Raw genomic sequence first — 23,351 nt, forward strand, 5'->3', positions numbered from 1 at the left:
TCTTAAAGGGTGGATGGAAAGTGAAGTGTTACTAGGAATTTAGATGTCCCTCGGAAGTTAGAGATCTCCTCTTGTCGAGCTTGCAATGACATTTTTCCAACTAAGTCCAGGTTAGCTTTGAAGGGTGTAGATATTGATTCTAGTTGTCCTGTTAGTAACAGCCATGAAGACTTCATGCATGTGTGCTTTAGCCATAGCATTCCCACATCTGAACAAGCTTACACATGAACCTGAATTAAACCTATCTCTCTTTTATTTTTCTATTTCTTTTAAACGAACTCATATTATTAATTAAATATTATTTTGAAATAAATATTTAATATATTATAATAAAAAATTTAATAGAATTAATAAAAAATTACAAGATCTTTTTTATTATAAAATTAACTTTAAACTCTAAATCAGAAAAAAAGCATAACATCATATAGCATTTTTCAGCATTTTTTATTTTTAATTAAATATTTAACGCGATGTTATTAAAAGTTAACTTTATGTAAAAAAGGAAAAAAAGGTTTTTTTTCTAAGAAAGTATTTTATAATATTTAAAAAATTTAATTAATAAAAAATAATTTCTTAATAAAAAAAATTTAATACATTTTTAAGAAAAATAACTTTTTTGAAAAAATTATTTTTCACATTTTAATATTTTTATTAAAATTTTTATATAAATTTATTGATATATTTTATTTTTAAATTAAAATTAAGTAATAAAAAATAAATTATTTTATTAAAAAATATTTTTTATGAAAAATATTTTTAAAATATAAATTATTTTTTATAAATAAACGAAATATTAATATCAAATTGAATTAAACAATACGCAAAATCACAAACACATTTAACAATTATCCCTTTAATTAATATTTAATAGTATTAACAGGGTGTACGTCTCCAAAGAGTTGCTTTAGTAAAGATAGCTGGCACCGCAGAATCATTACTATGAGAAACTTGAAAGAAGGCCAAGTTGAAAAACATGTCAAAGGAAGCATGATTGAGATAACGTTAGATGCCACGAAAACGACAAATCAGAGTCCAAATAGAAACCAAACAGCGAGTGTTTTTAGTTTCTCATTGACCCTCACATAGTTTCATTTAATTTATTAGTATATATACAGATAATTCTTTCCGATATATCCAAGAAAAAAAGAAAACTATAGTTGTAAAAGTTGGCAAGAAAACTACTTTTCTGCACTTCTCATTTTGGATTTCTCATCTTCAGAACTTGTAAAATTCGCTTTACAATTCTGCAAAATTTCCTGCTCAATTTGGTTGCTTCTTTTGAGCCCATTCTGGTGTTTTAGTTCAGTTGCTTGAAGGTCATGCTTGTTAGGGAGCTCTTTGTTTTCTTGTTTATGATTGTCAGTTGCTTCAAGGTTCTGAAATTTGTTGAGGCAAAGCTGGTCCAAGAAGAAGGTAAGTGTTAATGGCTATCTCTCTCTCTAGTGCAATTCGTTTGGTTAGTTGTTATCTTAAAAAGTGTGGGAAATGGGAAGGAATTGAAAATCTTGGGTTTTTGTAATTTACTTAACGAAATGGACAACTTGATTGGTGCTTAGATAATGTAGGGGAAGAGGAAGTGAGATTTGAATCTTGGGTTTCGAGTTTCATGGGATTTTTTTCTTATGGGCGCTTCTGCTTGGGTGGCGAGAAAATGCGGGAAAATGAAGGAAATAAGAAAATTTTGACACTTGGGTTTTGCTTTCAATGGAATTTTATGGAATAAAGTTATTTTCTTTGAACTGACACTCAATTCAATTACTTGGGGTTGTTTGGGCTGAAGATTTCAGTCCATCTTCTTGTCATTTGTTTTGTGAGTGAAATTCTGTAAATTGGAACCATCTTTTCCTCCAATTGTTGAATTTTATGATTAAAGAATTTCAAATTGATTCATTTTCTGCTGTTCTCTAAATGATTTAACCTCTTATATGATGCTTGCTTGCCTATGGATAATATTTAGTTGATGCTCTGGAAGAAATTGCAAGAACAATGGGCTCAACATACTGGAAGTTCAATTCCGATTCTTGTGAGCTTGAAGAGGTTGGAATAACGCCGGAGCCACCGAAGCATGCAGACCATAGCATAGATTGCAAATGCAATAATGAGGACAATACTGATTGTCACGTCATAAAGTTGTATATCTCTTATCATTTTCATGGATTGATTTTATTTTGATTCCTTGTTGATTATGTGTTTCAACTTCTTTGGGTTTTAGGCCTAGTTTATGTAATATCTATATTTTCTTCTTGTTTTTGTAATTCTAATTCCAAGAACTCCACCTTTCCATTTATTTTAGACTGCTCAAGGGTCATAATCTTCCTGGGGTTCTTCCTCCTCAACTTGTTAAGCTTCCTTACCTCCAAGAAATGTAAGAGCCTCTTGAAATTTTCAGTATCTTCTTTGAAGTTACTAGTTAAGCATAATATTACTACATTTGATGTGTTCATTGCATTTAATTAGTTTTCCTTTCCACTGTAGTGATTTTGCTTACAACTTGCTCAACGGTTCTATTCCACTTGAATGGGCTTCATTGCCGTTGACCTCAATGTGAGCACTTACCAACTTATGCAATCTTGTATTGGCTCCTTCAATCACTCATTGACTAGTATATTTGATGCAGCTCTCTTCTTGTAAACCGCTTGTCAGGAGAGATTCCAAAGGAACTGGGAAATATTACCACTCTTAAATATCTGTAGGTTCCAAAGGAGAACTGCTCTTACTACTTTTTCAATTTTTGGGCATTATGAAGTCAAAGTTAAATGGCTATTTGTTAAAAACTTACAATATATATTTTGAATTTTACTGCATCTTTCTGGGTCCCATGTTCAGTCCATGGGAAATCATTCAAAGACACACTTATATGTATCTTTTATTTTCACTTAGTAATCTTAATAACTTCCTTTCATTTTATTTTTTCTTTTCCCCCTTTTCTTTGTTTTTTCAGGTGCCTTGAAGCAAATCAATTTTCTGGTGTCATACCTTCTGAACTTGGAAAGTTAATCAACCTGCAAATATTGTATGGGACACAATTTTTTTCCCTTTTGTTTTTCTTGTCACATTTTGAGTGTTTTTTTTTTTACATTGTAAAACATAGTCAGCATGAAAGACTCTTCTGATGGACTCTTGGTGTACTCTTGTTTTCTTCAGGATGCTGTCTTCAAATCTGTTGACTGGAAACTTGCCGATGTCGTTTGCTGGGCTAATTAACCTAACAGATGTGTAGGCCCTTACTGTATTCTTTTTGGTATAAACCTTTTCATTGTCATTTTTGTCAAATTAACAGATCTTTATTATACAATGCAGGAGGATAAATGATAACAACTTAAATGGAACCATTCCTAACTACATACAGAACTGGAAAGGACTTAAAAGATTGTAAATTCTCAAGTGATTCTTAACTTTCAATTTTTTGTTATATCTTGTTATCTTGTAATAGTTTTTCTTATGTAAATTTGTATCAATGAAGAGAAATGCATGCAAGTGGACTGGAGGGCCCCATTCCATCAAATATTTCCCTTTTGGATAGTTTAGTAGAGCTGTAAGTGCAAAACTTTAGTCTTTTAACCTATTATTCTTTTGTAACATTATATCTTTTGTTCACTGACTTCATTATCTTCTGCTTAATGCGGGGTTTTGTTATGTAGGAGAATTAGTGACATAAGAGGACCAAGCCAGGGCTTCCCTAATCTAAGCAACATGAAAGGCCTAACAAGATTGTATGTTGAATCGATCATTTCACAAACATTTTAATTTCTGAACTATAGTGTTTTATTTAATGATGTTGATTTATAATATGATTCAGTTATTTATGCTAGGGTTTTGAGAAACTGTAACATTTTTGGGAAGCTTCATGATTATATCTGGGGGATGACAAATCTGGAAATGTTGTAAGTACAGTGTGTAAAGCTTAGTATAAAACTTACTAAACCAGCAGTATTTGTTTGGTTCTTTATTGTTTTAATAGAACATGGTCTCAGAACTCTGATTGTCTTGGATAGTTTGAGTCTTCCGTCTATCAATCTGCATCAGAAAAGCAAATCATTATCTTTGGATCCCTTATAATTTTGATCAATATTGACCACTTCACCTGGGAAGGTGACTGCAAATCTTTACATCGCTGTTGGCAAAAATGGTCACAATAACATTTGTGGTGTTGCATTTGGAAAAAAAAAAAAAAAAAGAAAACTTATTTTACCAAGAAAGGATTGCAGTAGTAATGATCATCATTTAAATTCAACCTGTGTATGCTGGAGTGCATTCTGTAAAAGTGTGAATAAACTCCTGAATCTTGAATGTTGATGTTAATGGTTTGATGAGATTCTAGATGCACTTTCTTAGTGAGACATTGACGTTAATATTAAGGAAATGTTTTTGCTCTGAGGTTTCTTTAATAGACTTCTGGAAACATTACCAAGAATATTTAGTAAATGAAATATTTTTTTGTTATTATATTTGGACCTAAGAACTATCTTTTTTTGTCATCTGAAAACATTTAGTATGAGGTGTAATATTAACATTGGCATTGCTTTTCTACTTCAATGACCTACTTCAGGATTGATCCTCACAACAGCCTGCTTCTACTAGCAATTCACTTATTGTTACATCATATCCTTTCCCAAAGTTCTTGCAATCCAAATGTTTTTGAATTCTTATACAACCTAGTTATATCATTCTATTAACACTACTATTACTTTAAACAGAATGAGACATTTGATTGAAAAAATGCAGAAAATCCATGGACTAGCTTATTTAAAAATCATAAACATCAACATACCTAGCCTATGAGCATGTGTCTTTTCTCAAATTCATAAAGTTGCCTAGCTTTGCATTTCTTTTCATCTTCCCTTTCTATCATTGTCTAGTTTGCTTTCACATTATAAATGGCAACAGATTGCTTTTGTAATTTTGCGCAATATGCAAAAAGTAATGTTGTCTTCCTATTTTTCTCATCTCAAGCATTGATGGTTGATTTCTGGGAGCAAGACTGTAAGAAAACTACTATTGACATTGCTTTGTTGTGGTTCTTATAGGGATGTCAGCTTCAACAAGTTGATTGGGACCATTCCAGATACCATAACTGCAAAGCGGCTGCGATTTGTGTAAGTCTGAACCTTAAATATAAAGCTGATGTATGTACAACAATAAATCTCATATGCTTTCACCTTTCAGGCACAAAAAGAGTCATATTTACATATTATTATTATTATTGCTACTACTATTGTTATTATAATTATTATTGCTTTCTGCTGTAGGACACCACAATATTCAGTGAAATTCTTAAAATTTCATATTGGACTTCCTATAGTTGTTTCCTTGCCCTATTACTGGTATAGCATAAGCATTCTAATCATTTGATTGCTTGATTAGCTTTTTAACCAGCAACTTGCTAAGTGGAGATGTGCCAGATTCAATCTTAAAGGGAGGAAGTAACATGTATGTATCTATATGGGATTTTATTATTTTGATTTGCCTTTTCAGATATCAGCAATTTGTATTTGATTGTTTGTGTTAATTATTGTGGTGCTTTCATGACGTGGAACCCTATTGCACAAGCCTCAAACCCACACGCACAAGTAGATATGGAATCCAAAGATTTGATAAACCCACCTTCTATGGCACCCCACACTTAGTAAGCTGAAACACCTATGATTGAAGGATTTAGATGAGAATCCGACAAACGCCACAACGAATAGTTGATAAGTTAGCCAAGATTCTTGGTGCAATTAATGAAAGCAAATCCTCACTTTCACTCAACGTAATACACGCAAAAGACATGAAAAGAATTTCGAAAATTTAGATTCAAAACTGCATTTTACAAGTGTTTCTTATCCTTATATAGTAATGAGAAAACAAATAAAACTCTAATACACTCTTCTTAGGTCTGGCCGAACCACACATAAGGTCCAAGCCCAATCACAAACTAAAATAACACATCAAACTCATAAGTATTAAAACATAAGCCCAAGACATGGCCCAACACTCTAAAGCTTAAAAGATAAAATATGGCCAGAATACAAGCTAAAACAAAGCCAAAATAAAAGCAAGTGTTTAAATAATAAAACATAGCAAGCCCATAATGAACAAGCTGAATTTTCACAAAAGTCTTTCTTGATCTTCACTTTAGGCTTCTCTTTATGTAGTTTTGGCCTATGTGTTTGATTAGGCTCCCTAAGCCTATGATTGCAAGTGTTGCACCAAATCTGCCCCATATGAGTTAAAGCACACCCCAAATGTATATGGATTATATGAATATGTTTTTGAACTCCTTTTAGATCCATTTCAATGATATAAGTTTGCTTAACTCCATTGTTAGAAATTTGCCCTATTGGATCCGTATCATTCCCTCCTTCTTTAGAAAAGATTCGTCCTCGAATCTTGCCGATATTTATGTTAGGAAGGGAAGGTTTAGGAACCAATGCATCTTCAAAGACCTCTTCTTGAATAGGTAGAAATAGCATAAAACTTTCGTCATGGATGTTTTCATCAACAACCTGCACATCAAGAACAAATGAACTAAGCATAAAAATATTAGTCATAGAAAGATCCTGTGGATATGACCCATTCTCCTTTACAACTTCCAAAACAGCCTCATTCGCCTCCTCCACCTCATCAATCATGTGCTCCCCATGTCCACCATCATTCACAACCTCTTCTATAAGCTCATTGATGGAATTTTCAGCAACAACTATATTAAATTTATGCATTACAACTTTCTCTTCAATTTCAATCTATATGGAAGTTGAGATTGAAACTTTAGCCTCTTCTTTCTCCTCTTCTTTCTCCATCTTCCCTCCTTGAATTAGTCTTGTCAACCTGTTGTTCAAATCCCTATAATAGTGTGAAGGGATGAATCTCTTGCGCATTAACTCTTCATCTCGGACTTGAGGCCTATTGGAATTAAGAGTTCTTTGAGGCATTCTTGTAGGAGTGGGAGCTTGTGAGACAATCAAACTCTCCATAGTTTCAGCCAACCTCTCAAGAGTCTTATAAATCCTTCTAAACTCACCACCAACTGACTTTTTGAAGAGCTTATAATCACTAGCCATGTCCCATTCATTTTCATCATCAGTATCCACCATATTTTTGTATTTATTCATCCTGCCTTAAATCAATAAAGAACAAAAAAAAAATTAGCAAATATGGTGTTAGAAATAAAAGCACTCAAGTGTTTGCACTCTTACCACTCTTTTGTTAATTCTTCAATTGCACTTTAGAAACTAAAATCAACCAACCAACCACAAGGTGCGTTTAAAGAAACAAAGAAGAAAATCTAAAGAAAGAAGGAAGCGCACAAAAACTAGAAAGAAGATACTGACAATTTGAAAAATAACACACGAACAAGGTATTGTGCTACTTGAAAATTATCACCTAGAGTATAGAAACAAACAAACAATACTCTAGCAATGTCAAGGAAGCAAAAACAAGCTTAAACCAAAAAACAGAAACTTGGAATTCAAATGAAAACGAATCTGGACAAAAGTTTGAATTTAGTTCTCTTCAAAGCAAATTAAATATGGATCTATTTAAATCTACCCAAAAAAGCAAGTATCAAAAACCCACAAATAGAATCAGAAAAAAAAAAATTTAAATTTCACTCAATTTAGCATCATGGACAAATTTTCTGGTCTTAAAAGAAGGATTTGATACTAAATCAATTTAGATGCAATTGCCTTAAATGTGCACTTTAGAAAATAGGCAGAATTTCTTTTGTCTCCTGATCTAGATTCAACCCAATTCAAAATTCAAAATTGATTCTCATAAATTATAGCCATCAATTGAGGTAGGTAAAATAATATAGATGAAATAGGAAGCATATCACAATTTCAGCCACATCAAGATAAATAAGGCAAAGGAGATTTTTTTTTTTTTGGCCAAGCAAGAGTAATCCTTGGAATTTCCTCTTTCTCTTTTTTTTTTATGGATTTTGAATTTTTCTTTCAAAAGAGATTATGTGATGATTCATAATCAAGAAGGTGCAGCCATGGACACACAAACTTCACCGAAATCAACAAGAAAGAAAAGGAAAACTCAAAAATCCTAGAACCTAAGATAAATCAGAATTTACCTCACTTTGGCTCTGATACCAACTGACATGGAGCCCTATGGCACAAGTCTCAAACCCACACGCACAAGTAGATATGGAATCCAAAAATTTGATAAACTCACCTCCTATGGCACCCTAACACTTAGAGAAGTTGAAACACTAATGATCGAAGGATTTAGATGAGAATCCGACAAACGCCACAACGAATAGTTGATAAGTTAGCCAAGATTCTTGGTGCAATTAATAAAAGCAAATCCTCACGCTCACTCAAAATAATATACGCCAAAGTCATGAAAATAATTCTGAAAATTTAGATTCAAAGCTGCCTCTTACAAATGTTTCTTATCCTTATATAGTAAGAAGAAAACAAATAAAATTCTAAGACACTCTTCTTAGGCCTGGCCGAATCACACATAAGACCCAAATCCAATTACACACTAAAATAACAAATCAAACTCATAAGTATTAAAACATAAGCTCAAGACATGGCCCAATACTCTAAAACTTAAAAGATAAAATATGGACAGAATACAAGCCAAAATAAAGCCAAAATAAAAGCAATTGTTTAAATAATAAAACATAACAAGCCTATCATGACAAAGCTGAATCTTCACAGAAGCCTTTCTTGATCTTCACTTTAAGCTTCTTTTTGTGTAGTTTTGGCCTATATGTTTGATTAGGCTCCCTAAGGCTATGATTGCATGTGTTACACTAAATCTGTCTCATATGAGTTGAAGCACGCCCCAAATGTATATGGATTATATGAATATGATTTTGAACTCCTTTTAGATCCATTTCAATGATATAAATTTGCTCCACACCATTATTAGAAATTTGCCCTATTGGATTCGTATCATTTTATCTCTTATTTTCTTATTTCTTTGGTGTGTGTTTGAGCTCAAAAATTTGATTGCCAGCTTTTCTAATTTTTTCAAATAGTTGAAATCTTCCTAGTTGGAAAAAAAGTAACACTTGTTTTTTGTCCCTCATATCTCTTCCTTACTTGGCTGTCATTTGAGAGTTCCAGTTATGCAAAAGAATCACAACAACGAGCCATATTGGAATAGTATGACAATATACTATTTAGAGAAAGAAAGCTGATCCTCTTTTCTCCAGCTTCCTTTTACATCTTGTTCTTTTCTCAGATTGCCCTATTTTCATTTTGTCTCTTTCTTTTTGTTATTATGAACACTGTGGGAAGGCTGAATTGGCCAAAAAAAAAAAAAGTTTTCATTTTAGTTGTGATTTGTGAAGCTGCCCGAGTATTGTTAGACTTTCCCAGCCAATACATGTTTTTTATTTGAAACAATTTTTGGGCTAAGCAACTAACATTTGTCTCTTATACTTGTACACAGTGACTTGTCATACAATAACTTCACATTACAAGGCCCTGAACAACCTGCTTGTCGAGAACACATGTGAGGATAATCTTCTAGTTATCATCTTCAATGCTTCTGGCCTCATATACTGTTGGATCTGAAAATTTTTCATTTATTTTCTCTCTAGGAACTTAAACTTGAACTTGTACCGAAGCTCAACAGTGCTGAATCGCTCGTAAGATGCTTTCTTCTTTATTCATTTCTGTTCTTTGTTTGGGAGCCAAGTTAAAAATGTGGAAGAAGTTGGGGAGAATAGTCACTTAGTCCCCGGGTGTTGGCATTATTCATGAGTCGGTCTCTCTACTTTGAAAAATCAATTAGTTGATCCCTGTGATTTCTACTAACTAATGGGTACTGTTGTTTATATTAGAGTCATTTTTCCATTAGTGCTATTTTCTGTTAGTGCTTAGTTGGATGACACTATTACCTTTACATTCAACTAAATTTACGAACTGCACCAAGCTCTCTCTCTCTCTCTCTCTCTCTCTCTCTCTCTTTCTGTGCATTTCTTTTTCTATCTATTTGTCTTTTTGTATCTCTATCTCTCTCTATTCTCTGCCAATTTCTGTCTCTATCTTTCCGCCCACTCTCCCATTTCCCTCTCATTGTCTTATGCTGATAAACTAAATTCATTAACCTCACCCAACATTTGAAATAAAAATCATCAACAATTTTTAATGGATCAAAATTATAACATGTGCTTTGTCTGTTTCAGCCATTTTAGGAGATAAGGTACTTAAACCAATTCTATAAGCATGTTCCAAAAATAAGTCATATGGGATTCGATTGAATTTCTTATGTTAAAACATACAACAAGTAATGCATGAAAATTTATTTGTATATCTCGGGCTTGACTAGTTTAGCTAATAGAATATGCTGGAAAATTAACTAGTTTTGAATAGATGGAATTAAATCACAGGGATTAACTAATTGATTTTTCAAAATATGGGGCTAACCGGTGAATAATGTTTATAGCCATGGACTGATAGTAATTGTCCCAAGAATTTACAAGATAGAGTTTGTTGGAATGCATTATGTCATTGTTGTGCTAAACTATTTTTACTTCTTACTTTGTTGTAGAAGACGCCTGCTTCCATGCATGAAGACTTTCAAATGTCCCAAGTGTGAGTAAATGTTTTTTATAAATTTGATATTGTTTTTGAACTAGTGAACTTACCTTCAGATGCTTTATCCTTCGTTTTCATGGACTTGATTTTTTGATGGCAGATTCAAGTTGTTTACATATTAATTGTGGTGGAAAAGACACTATCATCAAGGAAAATAAAACATCCATTTCATATGAAGGAGATGTAGCAGGTGAAGGTGGGGCGGCAACATATTTTATAAATGGCCAAAGCTACTGGGGATTTAGTAGCACTGGAGACTTTATGGATGATTATGATTACCAAAATACTCGTTATACTGTGTCTGTCCAGTCATCAAATATTTCCGAACTGTACTCAACAGTACGCAAATCGCCAATTTCTCTTACATATTTCCATTATTGTTTACAAAATGGGGACTACAGTGTAAAATTGCACTTTGAAGAGATACAATTCACTAATGACAAAACATACAACAGCCTGGGAAGGCGTATATTTGATATTTATGTTCAGGTGAGTTCTTCTCACACTCATGAATTCAGTTTATGAATTATCATGTTGTAACTATAGACTACATTGTCACAGGGAAGGTTAGTAAGGAAGGATTTCAACATTGAACATGAGATTGGTAGTGCTCGAAAGCCTTTAGTAGTACTAATACCTAAAGTTAAAGTGAACAATAATATCTTGGAGATCCAATTTTATTTTGCTGGCAAAGGAACAACAAGGATTCCTGAAAGAGGGGTTTATGGCCCCATCATATCAGCCATCTCTGTATCTTCTGGTGAGTCTTTGCTTCCGCCCTTTATACAGTTGTTGAAAGGCAATTATTATTGAGTTAGATTTCAATGTTGCATCACATATTTTGGACGTTTAGTGCATACCTGGGCCTCCCTGAAGGAAAAGCACTTGGTGAGTTCTTAAACTATGGTTTGAGGCCCATTAAAGTAAGCCTACACTTCTGTCTTCTCGTCTCATCTTGCTGTTTCCTACCCCCTCCTCTAAACTTCCTTGGTTTGGTAATTTTGAATGAATTTTGAAGATGGGCCTACTGAAATACAGTAATAGTTCTTTTAGTTCAGTGGTTTATCAATGGCATCTATCTAGTCACACTGGTGGTCTGGGGTTTTATCCTCAATTCCCCATCCCTCTCTTCTCTCTCTATTTGTTGCAGGTAATATAGTTTGTTGTTTGATTGGCAGATCTGAAACTTTGTTCAAGTGTTCAAAAGAAGGGAACTGTTCATATTGTGGTTGGAATTATTGGAGCATCAGGCCTCATTTTCATTGTACTGGGAATTCTTTGGTGGCAAGGCTATTTTCCAGGAAAATGGAGCCAAAGAAAAGGTTCGTGCTCTTCACATAGAAATCGGAATTAGACTTAAGTTGCCCAAATCCATGTCCCTGGTTTATTGGATTCCTAATTGGAGTAGTGTTTCTTCTTTTAGATATGAAAACAAAAGCATTCATATATGATTTAGGGCTCCTCTTGTTTTTGCAGAAAATAATCTGTGAAAAAATATTTTTCCAAGTAAATTATTTTCTAACAAGATAACTTATTTTCAATTGATTAGTTGCAAAGCTAAAAAATAAAGTTAAATTATTTTTCAGTATGGTATATACTTGAATTTTTTCAAAAAAATAAAAAAGTTTCAACTATAAACCTTCATTTTTTTTTCACTATTCATATTGAACAAAAGAAGAAATTGAAAACCATAATAATGGTAAATTATGGACAGCTGCCACAATTTGCCTGTGGCTACTATCAGTTACTAGCAGCTGATGGTGGTTAAAGATGACTGCTGGCACCAATAGACTAATGGATATGTGTGCATATCATGTGTACAATTCTATACGCATGTTGGTGAACTTGTTAAAGTCCAGAAATATTATTCCTCTTCTTAGAAGACATTTCTTTGAAAATGAATTAGTTTACCCTTTGACTAGGCAATATTTCCTGCTGATTTTTAGTTTTTGAGCACCCGAAACATTATAAAATATCGAAGTATTTTCCATCCTAAATGTAGGTGTTAAATTTGGGTTAGGCCTAAGTCACCCCTAAAGCTAACTCAAGGGAGGAGTGCTATGGGCACATTTCCATCCTAAATGTAGGTGTTAAATTTGGGTTAGGCCTAAGTCACCCCTAAAGCTAGCTCAAGGGAGGAGTGCCTATGACCCATATCAGGGACACATTACCTCATTTCTACAACCGACGTGGGATTCAACACAACACTCTTACGCTCAGAATTTTATTGGGGCGTGACATATTTATATGAGGCCTAACATCGGATGGGAGACTCTGATGGCACCTGGCCCAAATTTAACAGTAGGATCTAAATAAGTCATAAGTTTATTATATTATACCTTTCACTGTTTAGCGACTACAATATTCAGCTTAATAGTGATAAATATCAATGGTTATTCTAAATGTATTAATTGATCAGTCAGTGCAAAGTTAATATTCTAAGGTGCTGTCTGGTTCAACATTTTGCTTTTTGCTTCTCAAACAATTGCTATTTATATTTCTTGATTTTTGCTTCAAATCAAAAGCGCGCTTGAACATTTAGTTATTTTTTACTTCTAATATTTCTGTTAATATTTTATTTATAGGAAGAATGTTAAGAGTGCTGGAGGATGGGTTACTTTGGATTGCTGCCTTTTTAAAAAATTAATTTGTTTTCCTTCATATAAAAAGCAATTTTCTTACTTTACTTGCTTCCAACAAATCAATTTTGAATGTGCAAACAAAGCTTTTTAGTTTTGCCTTACAAATTGAAAAATACGAGTTTCTTTTTAGCATGAACGAAATGTTTGATGGGTTAGATGTTTCAGAAGTGTATTGTTAGTTTCTGAAAAGAGAGAGTTTGTCGGCATTCATCTGAGTAGATGAATGATACCTTTCCCAACAGGCTTGCAGCCATGCTTTCCTTTATTAATAAGAAATTTCATGCTAGAAGCTCTTAAAAATGACTTGCTGACTTGTTTTGTAATCTATGGCAACCCCCATATTATGTCAAAAATTTGAAAATCGCTTGGCAGTCGACACTCAGCTCCTCTATCTTTTCTTTGAACAGACAGCAAAGGATTGGCAGCTGGGACCTTTTCATTAAAACAAATCAGAGCTGCCACTAATGACTTTGATCCTGCTAACAAGATCGGAGAAGGTGGTTTTGGTCCCGTGTACAAGGTATCCTAGCCAACAATGTCCACGATTTGGAATATTAATATGCTTTTTTTTTTTTTTCCTTTTTAATGATATTCTGAATAAAAGTTCGGATGCAGGGTCTTTTATCTGATGGAACTGTGATAGCAGTGAAACAGCTCTCCTCTAAATCAAGGCAAGGAAATCGTGAATTCTTGAATGAGATTGGCATGATTTCTTGTTTGCAACATCCAAATCTTGTGAAGCTTCATGGATTTTGTGTTGAAGGCGACCAATTATTGCTGGTATACGAGTACATGGAAAATAATAGTCTTGCCCGTGCCTTGTTTGGTAAGTCCAAGACTGCCATAGACTTCACTGAAAAATTCTGCAAATATCAAAATATATAATGATGTGATCTGAAAAGCTAGTGGGATTATTTTGCAGGTCATGAAAATAATCATCTTAAACTGGATTGGCCTACAAGACTCAAGATCTGCATTGGGATAGCTAAGGGCCTAGCTTTTCTCCATGAAGAATCAAGACTTAAGATTGTTCATAGAGATATCAAAGCTACTAATGTGCTGCTAGATGGGAACTTGAACCCCAAAATTTCAGATTTTGGATTGGCTAGACTTGATGAAGAGGAAAAGAGCCATATCAGCACTCGGATCGCTGGAACTATGTCAGTAACCACATTCCTTGATTATTTCAAAAGCTTCCAGAGTTTATTATATCCAATTCCATATATGAGGCATATTTTTTACGTGCAGAGGTTACATGGCACCAGAATACGCGCTATGGGGATATCTGACTGAAAAAGCAGATGTTTATAGTTTTGGAGTCGTGGCCTTGGAAATTGTTAGTGGGAAGAGCAATAACAACTGTATGCCGGGCAGCCATTGCATTTGTCTCTTAGATTGGGTACTCACTATTCAATACATTGACATTTTTGTTGTTTGCATGATCTCAATGCGAAATGATAAAATGATAGAAGTCATAATAGTTTGTGCTAATTGCAGTAACTTCTCCTTTACGAGAAATTTTACGTGAAAGAAATTTATATTGCAGGCATGCAATTTGCAGCAGAGTGGAAATCTGATGAAGCTTGTTGATGAGACATTGAAGTCAGAGGTCAAAAAGGAAGAAGCAGAAACTATGATCAAAGTAGCCATGTTATGCACAAATGCTTCTCCTACAATTAGACCTAGCATGTCTGAAGTTGTGAACATGCTTGAAGGTCGAATGTCTATTCCGGACATAGTTCCAGAACCTAGTGGCTATACTGAAGATTTGAGGTTTAAGGCGATGAGAGACCTTCTAAAACACTCACAAAGTTTAAGTGGGAGCCATACCCAAAATTCAACAGTTCATACATTTGGCTCAACTTCTGCATCTGATGATGAGTTCTATGAGATCAATCCAGGCTCAAACTCATAAGATATAGGGTGATTGTAGCCATAGACACCAAGGAAAAGCACCAGTTCTTCCCCAAATGTCATATTGAAATTTTTTGTTACTTTGTGTAATCTTTAGTGCAGTTGCATGCACTAATATGTACATATAAATTTCTTGTACAAGCATTTGTATTTTATCAACTTCATTTGTGTATGCAACTATTGAAAATCATTTATACAAATTAATTTAAATCGAATGAATCATTGTTTTTTCATATTAATTAATTAATTAATTTAATTAGTTCCCTTTTCCTCAATCTTTTATTGGCAATATATTTCTGATCCTCATAGAAAGGACTCACATTCTTTCTTAAGGTAGTAATTTGGCGTGCTTTTTGGTTAAGGAATAAATTATTAAATTCAAACTGCTAATTAGCTTTTTTTAGCATTGAGATTTATAATAAGATAAGGAATAATTGTGCAATTTCAGTATATTTCTTCATTGAAGTAAGTAGATATATATATAGATTACAAGATCTTATTAAGACAACTTGTAATAATCCTCTATCAATCAATTAGCCTATGATTATATAATCTCCTATAATTATATACGGATTATGCTCACACTCTAACACTCCCTCTCAAGTTGGATCATAGATATTTATCATGTCCAACTTGTTAGAAATATATTCTATTCGAGATCCATTTAAAACTTCGGTGAGTAGATCACTCGGTTGCTTTCGTGTCTTCACATAACTGGTGAAGATTAAATTTTCTTAAATCTTCTCACGGATGAAATAACAATCAACTTCAATATGCTTAGTCCGTTCATGATATACTGGATTGAAAACAATGTGAAGAGCAGCCTGATTATCACACTAAAGTTTTGCGGGTGACGCAACATCCATACCAACTTCCTTCGACAAATGATTTATCCACAGAATCTCACAAGTGGATTGAGCCATGGCCCTGTATTCTGACTCGGTACTGGATCTGGATACCACATTTTGCTTCTTACTTTTTTAAGATACTAGGTTTCCTTCAACAAATGCACAGTAGCTTTTAGTCGACCTTCTATCACTTTTAGATCCCGCTCAGTCAGTATCAGAAGAACACTCAAGTGCAGTATGCCCATGATCTCTGTAGAGCATACCGAGTCTAGGAGCCCCTTTTAAATAACATAGAATTTGTTCTAGAGCGACCCAATATCTCACCGTAGATGCAAACATGAACTGCCTTACAACGTTTACTGTAAAAACAATATCTGGCCGAGTCATCACCATAAGGTAGTTTAGCTTTCCAACCAACCTTTTGTACCTCTCTGAATCATCATAAAGGTCTTCGTCATCTTTTATAAGACATATATTAGGAATCATTAGTGTGTTACATGGTTTAGCTCTTATCTTCCCAGTTTCTGCAAGTAAGTCAAGAACATACTTCCTTTGAAACAGGAAAATTCCCTTTTTACTCCTCAAGACTTCGACTCCTAAGAAATACTTAAGCTAACCCAAGTTTTTGGTATGAAAACTTGCATTCAAGTAGTTTTTGAGAGAAGAGATCCATGTACTATCATTTTCTATAATGACAATATCATCAACATATACAACAAGGAGAATAATACTAGTATGTGAATTTTTATAGAAGATTGAATGGTCACATTTGCTTTTTTTTTCAACCTGAATTTTTGAACAACTTCACTGAATTTGCCAAACCATGCATAGGGACTCTGTTTCAAACCATACAAAGATTTCTTCAAATGGCAGACTTTCTCATACTCCCCCTGAGCAACAAACCCTGGTGGTTGCTCCATATACACCTCCTCTTGGAGGTCACCATGTAAAAATGCATTCTTGATATCTAATTGGTGTAAAGGCCAATGCTGAGAAGCAACTAAGGAGATGAACAAGTGAACTGAGGTCATTTTTGCCACAGGAGAAAAAGGGTCAGAATAGTCAACGCCATAAGTTTGGGCATAACCTTTGGCGACAAGACGGGCCTTAAGCCTGGCTATGGAGCCATCTGGATTGACTTTGATGGCAAAACCCCATTTACAGCTCACAGCCTTCTTGCCATAGGATAAATCAATTAGTTTCCAAGTATGATTTTCATTTAGAGTCTTGATCTTCTCAAACATTGCATCACGCCATCCAGAATGAGCTAGGGCCTCTTTAACTGTCTTAGGCAAAGAAATGGAATTTAGAGAGACAATTAAAGAGGTAGAAGAAGGAGACAGGTGATCATAAGATAGAAAGTTAGTAACAGAATAGATAGATTTACACTGTCGTTTACCTTTATGAAGACTAATGGGGAGGTCAAGGTCACTCGGTGGTGGATCTGATGGCGAAGAAGATTCTAGTACAGGACATATATCATCAGGTACTGGTCTCCGAGAGTAAACTTAAACAACTGACGGTTTAGCAGGAGGCTGAGTATTAGGAGGAATGTCACCATCAGATTGTACAGCAGAAGGCATACTCGAAGAGGTTCCACAATCAAATATGATTCTATTAGTGAGCCATTCATCATCATCCTCTTGATCAGGAGAGGTTTGTGCAACAAGATAAAAAGGAACTTGCTCGAAAAAGACTATATCTGTTGAGATCAGATATTTGTTGAGGTCTAGAGAGTAACACCGATACCACTTTCGAAGGTGAGAATATCCCAAAAAAACACACTTCAAAGCTTTAGGATCAAGTTTAGTCACATGAGGTCTGACATCCCGAACATAGCAAGTATTGCCAAACAGTCGTGGTTCGAGAGGAAATAATAACTTCTTAGGAAAGAGGACATTATAAGGAGTATTACCGTTTATGTAATACCCGGCTAGACTCCGGTATCGGAATCCCTACCGTCCGGTGGGACCTCGGATATCGGAAACCTCTAGAAGGGTAAAACTATGATTTTATGAAATGTTTTCATGTATTTCATGTTTTTAAGTAAGAAATTTAATGAGTTTTTACATGAAAAGTCTTTGGAGGAAAACCCAGGTTCGGCCGCCGAAAGTCCAGTTCGGCCGCCGAACATGTATGCGTTTTGGAGGCACGTTAGGCCCCCGAAAGCATGAGTGAGGGAAGTCCAGGTTCGGCCGCCGAACCTCATGTTCGGCCGCCGAACATGGCATGCATGCGGAGGCACATTCGGCCCCCGAACGTGGTCTGGCCAGCCACTATAAAAGGGTCCCTTAGCCGAAAACGGGCGAGTTTTTCCCCATTTTCGGCCAAGGTGAGCTTTCCGCCGCCCCTCACCCATTTTTGATGTTCTTCCTCTAAATCTTTCAAGATTTTCACTTGTTTTCCCTTGGTTTTGAAGATTTAAGCTTTTGAAACAAGTTTTGGAGCTTGGAAGTCTTGGAGCTAAATCCCTCCATTTTCCGAGCTAGGGTCGTTCTTCCTCTCGATCTTCAAGAGGTAAGCTTCGATCTATGCTTCTTTTATGTTTTATGAAAGTTTTATGCAAGTTGATGGGGTAGAATGCAGAGCTTTTTTTCATTTCATGCAGAGTTGAAGAAAATTTTATAAAATAACGTGGGATCCGAAAATATTTTCGGATCCCCGTGGTCAGACCAGCGTGTTCGGCAGTCATACTGCCGAACACGCGAGTTCGACACCCACGGTGTCGAACTCAGCAAAGTTCGACACCATGGGTGTCGAACTCAGGAAGTTCGACACCAAGGGTGTCGAACTCCGCTTGTTCGACACCCACGGTGTCGAACAAGAGAATTTGGCTGCCACGGGAGCAGAAGCTGCTCCCGTGGCAGCCTGCGTGGCGTGTTCGGCACCCAAGGTGCTGAACACGCACAGAAATTTAAGCTTCGTCAGGGAATCCCTGACGAAGCTTGACTAAGGACAGGGTTCGGACAGGGATAGCATCAGTGCCGAACCCTGTCCTTAGTCACGCGGCCTGCATGCATGCAGGTCCGTGAAGCGGTCCTCTTAAATTTGAATTAAAGCCTCCCACTGTTCTTCTCCCATTTTCCGCAGCAGCCTCCTCTTCTTCTCATTTTCTCTCATCTTCCCTCATTTTCTCTCATTTTCTCTTCTTCTTCTCCACCAAAATTTCAAAGCTATTTACAAATTTTTTTGACTCTCTCCTAAGATCTGCAGCCATATCCACCAACAGGTATTTCTTTAAATTTTTGCTTAAATTTAAATTTATTTATATTTTTTAGGTTAAATAATTTGATATGTAATTTTGTATTTTTGTATAATTGTTATTATAATTTTGTATGTAATTTAGGTTAAATAATTTTATTATAATTGTTATTATAATTTTGTATGTAATTTTTTATATTTTGAAATTAAATTAAAAAATTATTAATATATTTATAAATAAAGTAATTAATATTATCTGTTAAATATTAAATAAAATTGAAATAAAATAAAATTAAAATTATTAATAGCCTTTTATTTTTGTAAATGAATGTGTGGAGAAACTTGTAAAATTTGAATTAAAAAATTATTAATTTTAAAAATTATAATAATTAAAATATGAATATTTGAATAAATTTTAAATTTATTATTAAAAATTTTATTATTATATTTATTATGATAATATGTAAACTGATTTGTGTTGATTTTTTTTGAAATTTTAAAAACTGATTTATTATTATAATTTTTGTTGAATTTTTTTGAAATTTTGTTAAATATTTAATAAAATGTAATATTTAATCCGTAGAAATATTTATTTAATTAGTTAAATATTATTTTGTATAATAATAATATATAAAATGATTAGAATTATTTTTATTTTAAATTTAATTATTTATAAATATTTTGTAATGTTTAAAAAAATGTATATTTAAAATAAATATTAATAAGAATTGAATAAAATTTAATAAATTATAAAAAATATAATAATTTAATATAATTTAAAGTTAATATCAAATATTAATTAAAATTAAAATTTTTTTTATTAAATATAATAATTGAATATAATAATTGAATATAATTTATTAATTAAAATAAAAAAATATTTCCAAAATTAAAATAAATAAAAAGTTAATATAATTTATTAATTTATAAAATATATAATAATTTAAAATTTAAAAACATGTAATCCGTATTTAATTTTATTAATTTTTTAAAAATTATTTGTTTATTTATTTATTTAATCTTTGAAATGTTAATATCAAATTGTATTAATAGAATAATTAATTTTTTAAATAAAATTTCAGTAAATTAATTTATATAATTTAATTGTATTCAAAATATTTAATTAAAATAGTTAAAAAAATATTAAATAATGTTGTGAAATAATTACACCAATATGTTATTTAATTTTTTTAAATATAATGTAGTGTTAGATTTGTTGTTGTTTTTGGATAGAATATTTGTTGTGATTTTTAGATTGAATATTTGTTGTGTTTTGTGGATTAAATATTTGTAGTGATTTATGGATAGAATATGTGGTGTGATTTTGGACATTTTAGTTGTTGTTATTTTTAATAGAATATATATTTATTTAATTTTTGAAATGTTAATATTAAATTATATTAATTTAATAATTAATTGTTTTAATATAAATTACTTAAATTAAGTAATAAAATGTAATTGTATTGCAAAAATTAAATTAAAATAGTTCAAATAAATAGTAAAAAATGTTGTGAAATAATTACACCAATATATTATTAATATGTGGTTTGAACATATTAGTTGCTGTGTTTTTGTAATAGAATATTTATTGTGAGTATTGGATATAGTATTTGTTGTGATTTTGGATAGAATACCTTCGAAATAGTAGTAATTTTTTTTTTAATTTTTTTATATAGTTTTTTAAATATATGTAGATTATTGTAGTGTTAGATTAAATATTGTTATTTAGTGAATAATTGGTGTTTGAATATTGTTTATTATTTTACATAATTAGATATGGAGGAAAGACGCAATCGTCGTGACCGTCGTAATTACATTTTACCGGGTCCCAACGATCCATCATTGCTATATGCCCAAGCCGATCATCGGTCTGAGGCTATATGGCAACAAAGTATGGATGTTGGGGCAATTGCTTGTAGAAGGACGGGAACAATTCTACATCTGGAAGACATTCCAGATCAAATAAGACCTTACCTGCGACGAACTGGATTTTATGGGGTTATACGGTTAGGTTTTTTTGCACTAGACTGGCATCTAATTAGTGCATTGGTTGAGCGGTGGCGACCAGAGACTCATACGTTTATGTTTCCCGAAGGGGAAATGACCATTACCCTTCAGGATGTAGGGCTAATAACCGGGTTGCCAGTCAATGGTGCAGCTGTTACTGGGCGATCACGCCACCATTGGCCATCAGTGTGTGAGGCACTATTAGGTGTCGTTCCACCTAATAGTGCCATAAGGGGTTGTTATCTGAAGATGGTATGGCTAGCTGAGGAGTTCGGTCAGCTTCCAGATGACTACGACGAGGTAGTTGTGCAGAGGTTCGCACGCGCATACTTAATGAGGGTCATTGGATCTCTTTTCAGTGATACATCTGCTTCGCGTGTTAACCTGATGTTTTTACCTCTGCTAGCCGACCTGGAGGAAGCCGGCAATTATAGCTGGGGAGCTGCATGTCTGGCTTGGCTGTACAGACAGTTATGTAAGGCGACTAATCCCTCGATCGATTGCTTAAAAGCCCAAAACATACGATCAAATACACGACACATCGGATTTAATCGTTCATTAATCCAATGTGGATTATCTTCAATCATGTATACTGTTTCTGGATTGAAATGATGAAGAGCAGTCATGAATCTACGCAAACGATTGTATGATTCATCCCAACCCCCATAAAGCCTTGCGATTGCCTTCTGCTTAGCTTTCCATGTTTTCTGATAAGAAGGCTCATACCCATATTTATCCCGCACTTCAGCTTGTAGTGCAGCAATTTTTATATCCGGCTGTTGTTCAACTAATGCAAATATGAACGAACAAATGAAATTCTCATCCAATTGGCTGTGGTTTTTTGTCAACTGAGGATTTGTACATGTGTGCGGTCCACTGTATCTCGTGATTTTCCATACATCATCTCCTTCTTTCTTGGATGCTCGAAGCCTCCATGCACATCCACTGTCTTTGTCTTTACACTGTATAGAATACGTCTTAGATCTTGTGTCATGATAACAAAATTGATGATGATGTCTTAGATGATATTCTTTTGCAGCCGCCGCCACTGCGTCTCTCGATGAAAATATCATCCCAACTGAAAACTCTTTAGATGGATCCCAAAAGTAACGACCTTCTGGCTTATCATAAGGATCCACCCTCAGCAAATCAAAGTCTATTTCTGCGTATGGGGGAGGATGAACAACAGGCACAATGGGATTAGAAAATTGTGTGTTGTAATATCGAGACTCACTCCCAATATCCTCCTGACAATTATCATCCTCATCATCCTCAGTAGACATCCATGAATCATCGTCCTCCTCATCCTCGTCCTCATCCTCGTACTCGTTCTCATTCTCCACTGTATCAGAAATATTAATTGACGGCCCTGCAAAACTATAAGATAAAGCGTAATCATCAACAATATTTTGCTCTTCACATGGTTCATCATTTGATTCAACAACAGCAATTATTTATAATATTACCATCCCAATGAATATTTGCATATGCAGGAATTGCCATTTATCTGAAAAAAAATAATAATAAATTACTTAAAGGATAAAATAAAATTAAATAAAATTAAGGTACTCATGAAAATTAAAATTAAAAATTATAACATAAATTTCTGATGTGGAAGATCAACCTGAGTTGTTCTCATTTTTAATTTTATATTTATATTTATTTTAAATATATTAAATTTTATTTTATATAATAATTTTTTTTAATTTTTATAAAAAATATATATATAATTAATATTTTTGTAATAAATGAATTTTTTTAGAAAATAAATTTTTTATATATAATTTAAATTTAAAATATATAAATTTAAATTAATTTATATATTAATATCAATACATTTAATTTAATTTAATTTATTTTAACTTTTTATTAATTTTTATAATTTTTTAATTTTTTTTTTTAAATTATGCTGCCGAACAAATATTTCTTGACGTGCATGCATGGCCAGCAACAAGTTCGCAGTGGGAGGCTTTAATTCAAATTTAAGAGGACCGCTTCACGGACCTGCATGCATGCAGGCCGCGTGACTAAGGACAGGGTTCGGCACTGATAGTGCCGAACCCTGTCCGAACCCTGTCCTTAGTCAAGCTTCCTGATCCCTGACGAAGCTTAAATTTCTGTGCGTGTTCGGCACCTTGGGTGCCGAACACGCCACGCAGGCTGCCACAGGAGCAGAAGCTGCTCCCGTGGCA

At 33.6% G+C, this 23,351-nt stretch overlaps 1 protein-coding gene across 3 annotated transcripts; it reads left to right on the forward strand.

Moving 5' to 3' along the window:
• Nucleotides 1-1,027: 1,027 nt before the first annotated feature.
• On the forward strand, nucleotides 1,028-15,336 carry LOC110604051 (probable LRR receptor-like serine/threonine-protein kinase RFK1). Of its 3 annotated transcripts, none has more exons than XM_021742108.2 (24): nucleotides 1,030-1,413; nucleotides 1,958-2,132; nucleotides 2,294-2,365; nucleotides 2,476-2,544; nucleotides 2,618-2,689; nucleotides 2,942-3,013; nucleotides 3,145-3,216; nucleotides 3,301-3,372; nucleotides 3,464-3,535; nucleotides 3,642-3,713; nucleotides 3,813-3,884; nucleotides 5,028-5,096; nucleotides 5,365-5,430; nucleotides 9,397-9,459; nucleotides 9,548-9,595; nucleotides 10,504-10,544; nucleotides 10,648-11,036; nucleotides 11,109-11,307; nucleotides 11,726-11,869; nucleotides 13,597-13,709; nucleotides 13,805-14,015; nucleotides 14,112-14,349; nucleotides 14,438-14,588; nucleotides 14,736-15,336. In XM_021742108.2, the coding sequence occupies exons 1-24, from the start codon at nucleotides 1,320-1,322 to the stop codon at nucleotides 15,102-15,104; spliced, it is 3,015 nt and encodes a 1,004-aa protein (XP_021597800.1). In that variant the 5' UTR covers nucleotides 1,030-1,319; the 3' UTR covers nucleotides 15,105-15,336. The 3 variants fall into 3 exon arrangements, with proteins under 3 accessions (XP_043807964.1, XP_021597800.1, XP_021597799.1); XM_021742107.2 differs by having other exon boundaries at nucleotides 1,031-1,413; nucleotides 10,501-10,544; XM_043952029.1 differs by lacking the exon at nucleotides 11,726-11,869 and having other exon boundaries at nucleotides 1,028-1,413; nucleotides 10,501-10,544.
• Nucleotides 15,337-23,351: the final 8,015 nt, after the last annotated feature.

The sequence above is a fragment of the Manihot esculenta genome, chromosome 16 (genome assembly GCF_001659605.2).
Source record: "Manihot esculenta cultivar AM560-2 chromosome 16, M.esculenta_v8, whole genome shotgun sequence".
Classification (NCBI taxonomy): Eukaryota; Viridiplantae; Streptophyta; class Magnoliopsida; order Malpighiales; family Euphorbiaceae; genus Manihot; species Manihot esculenta.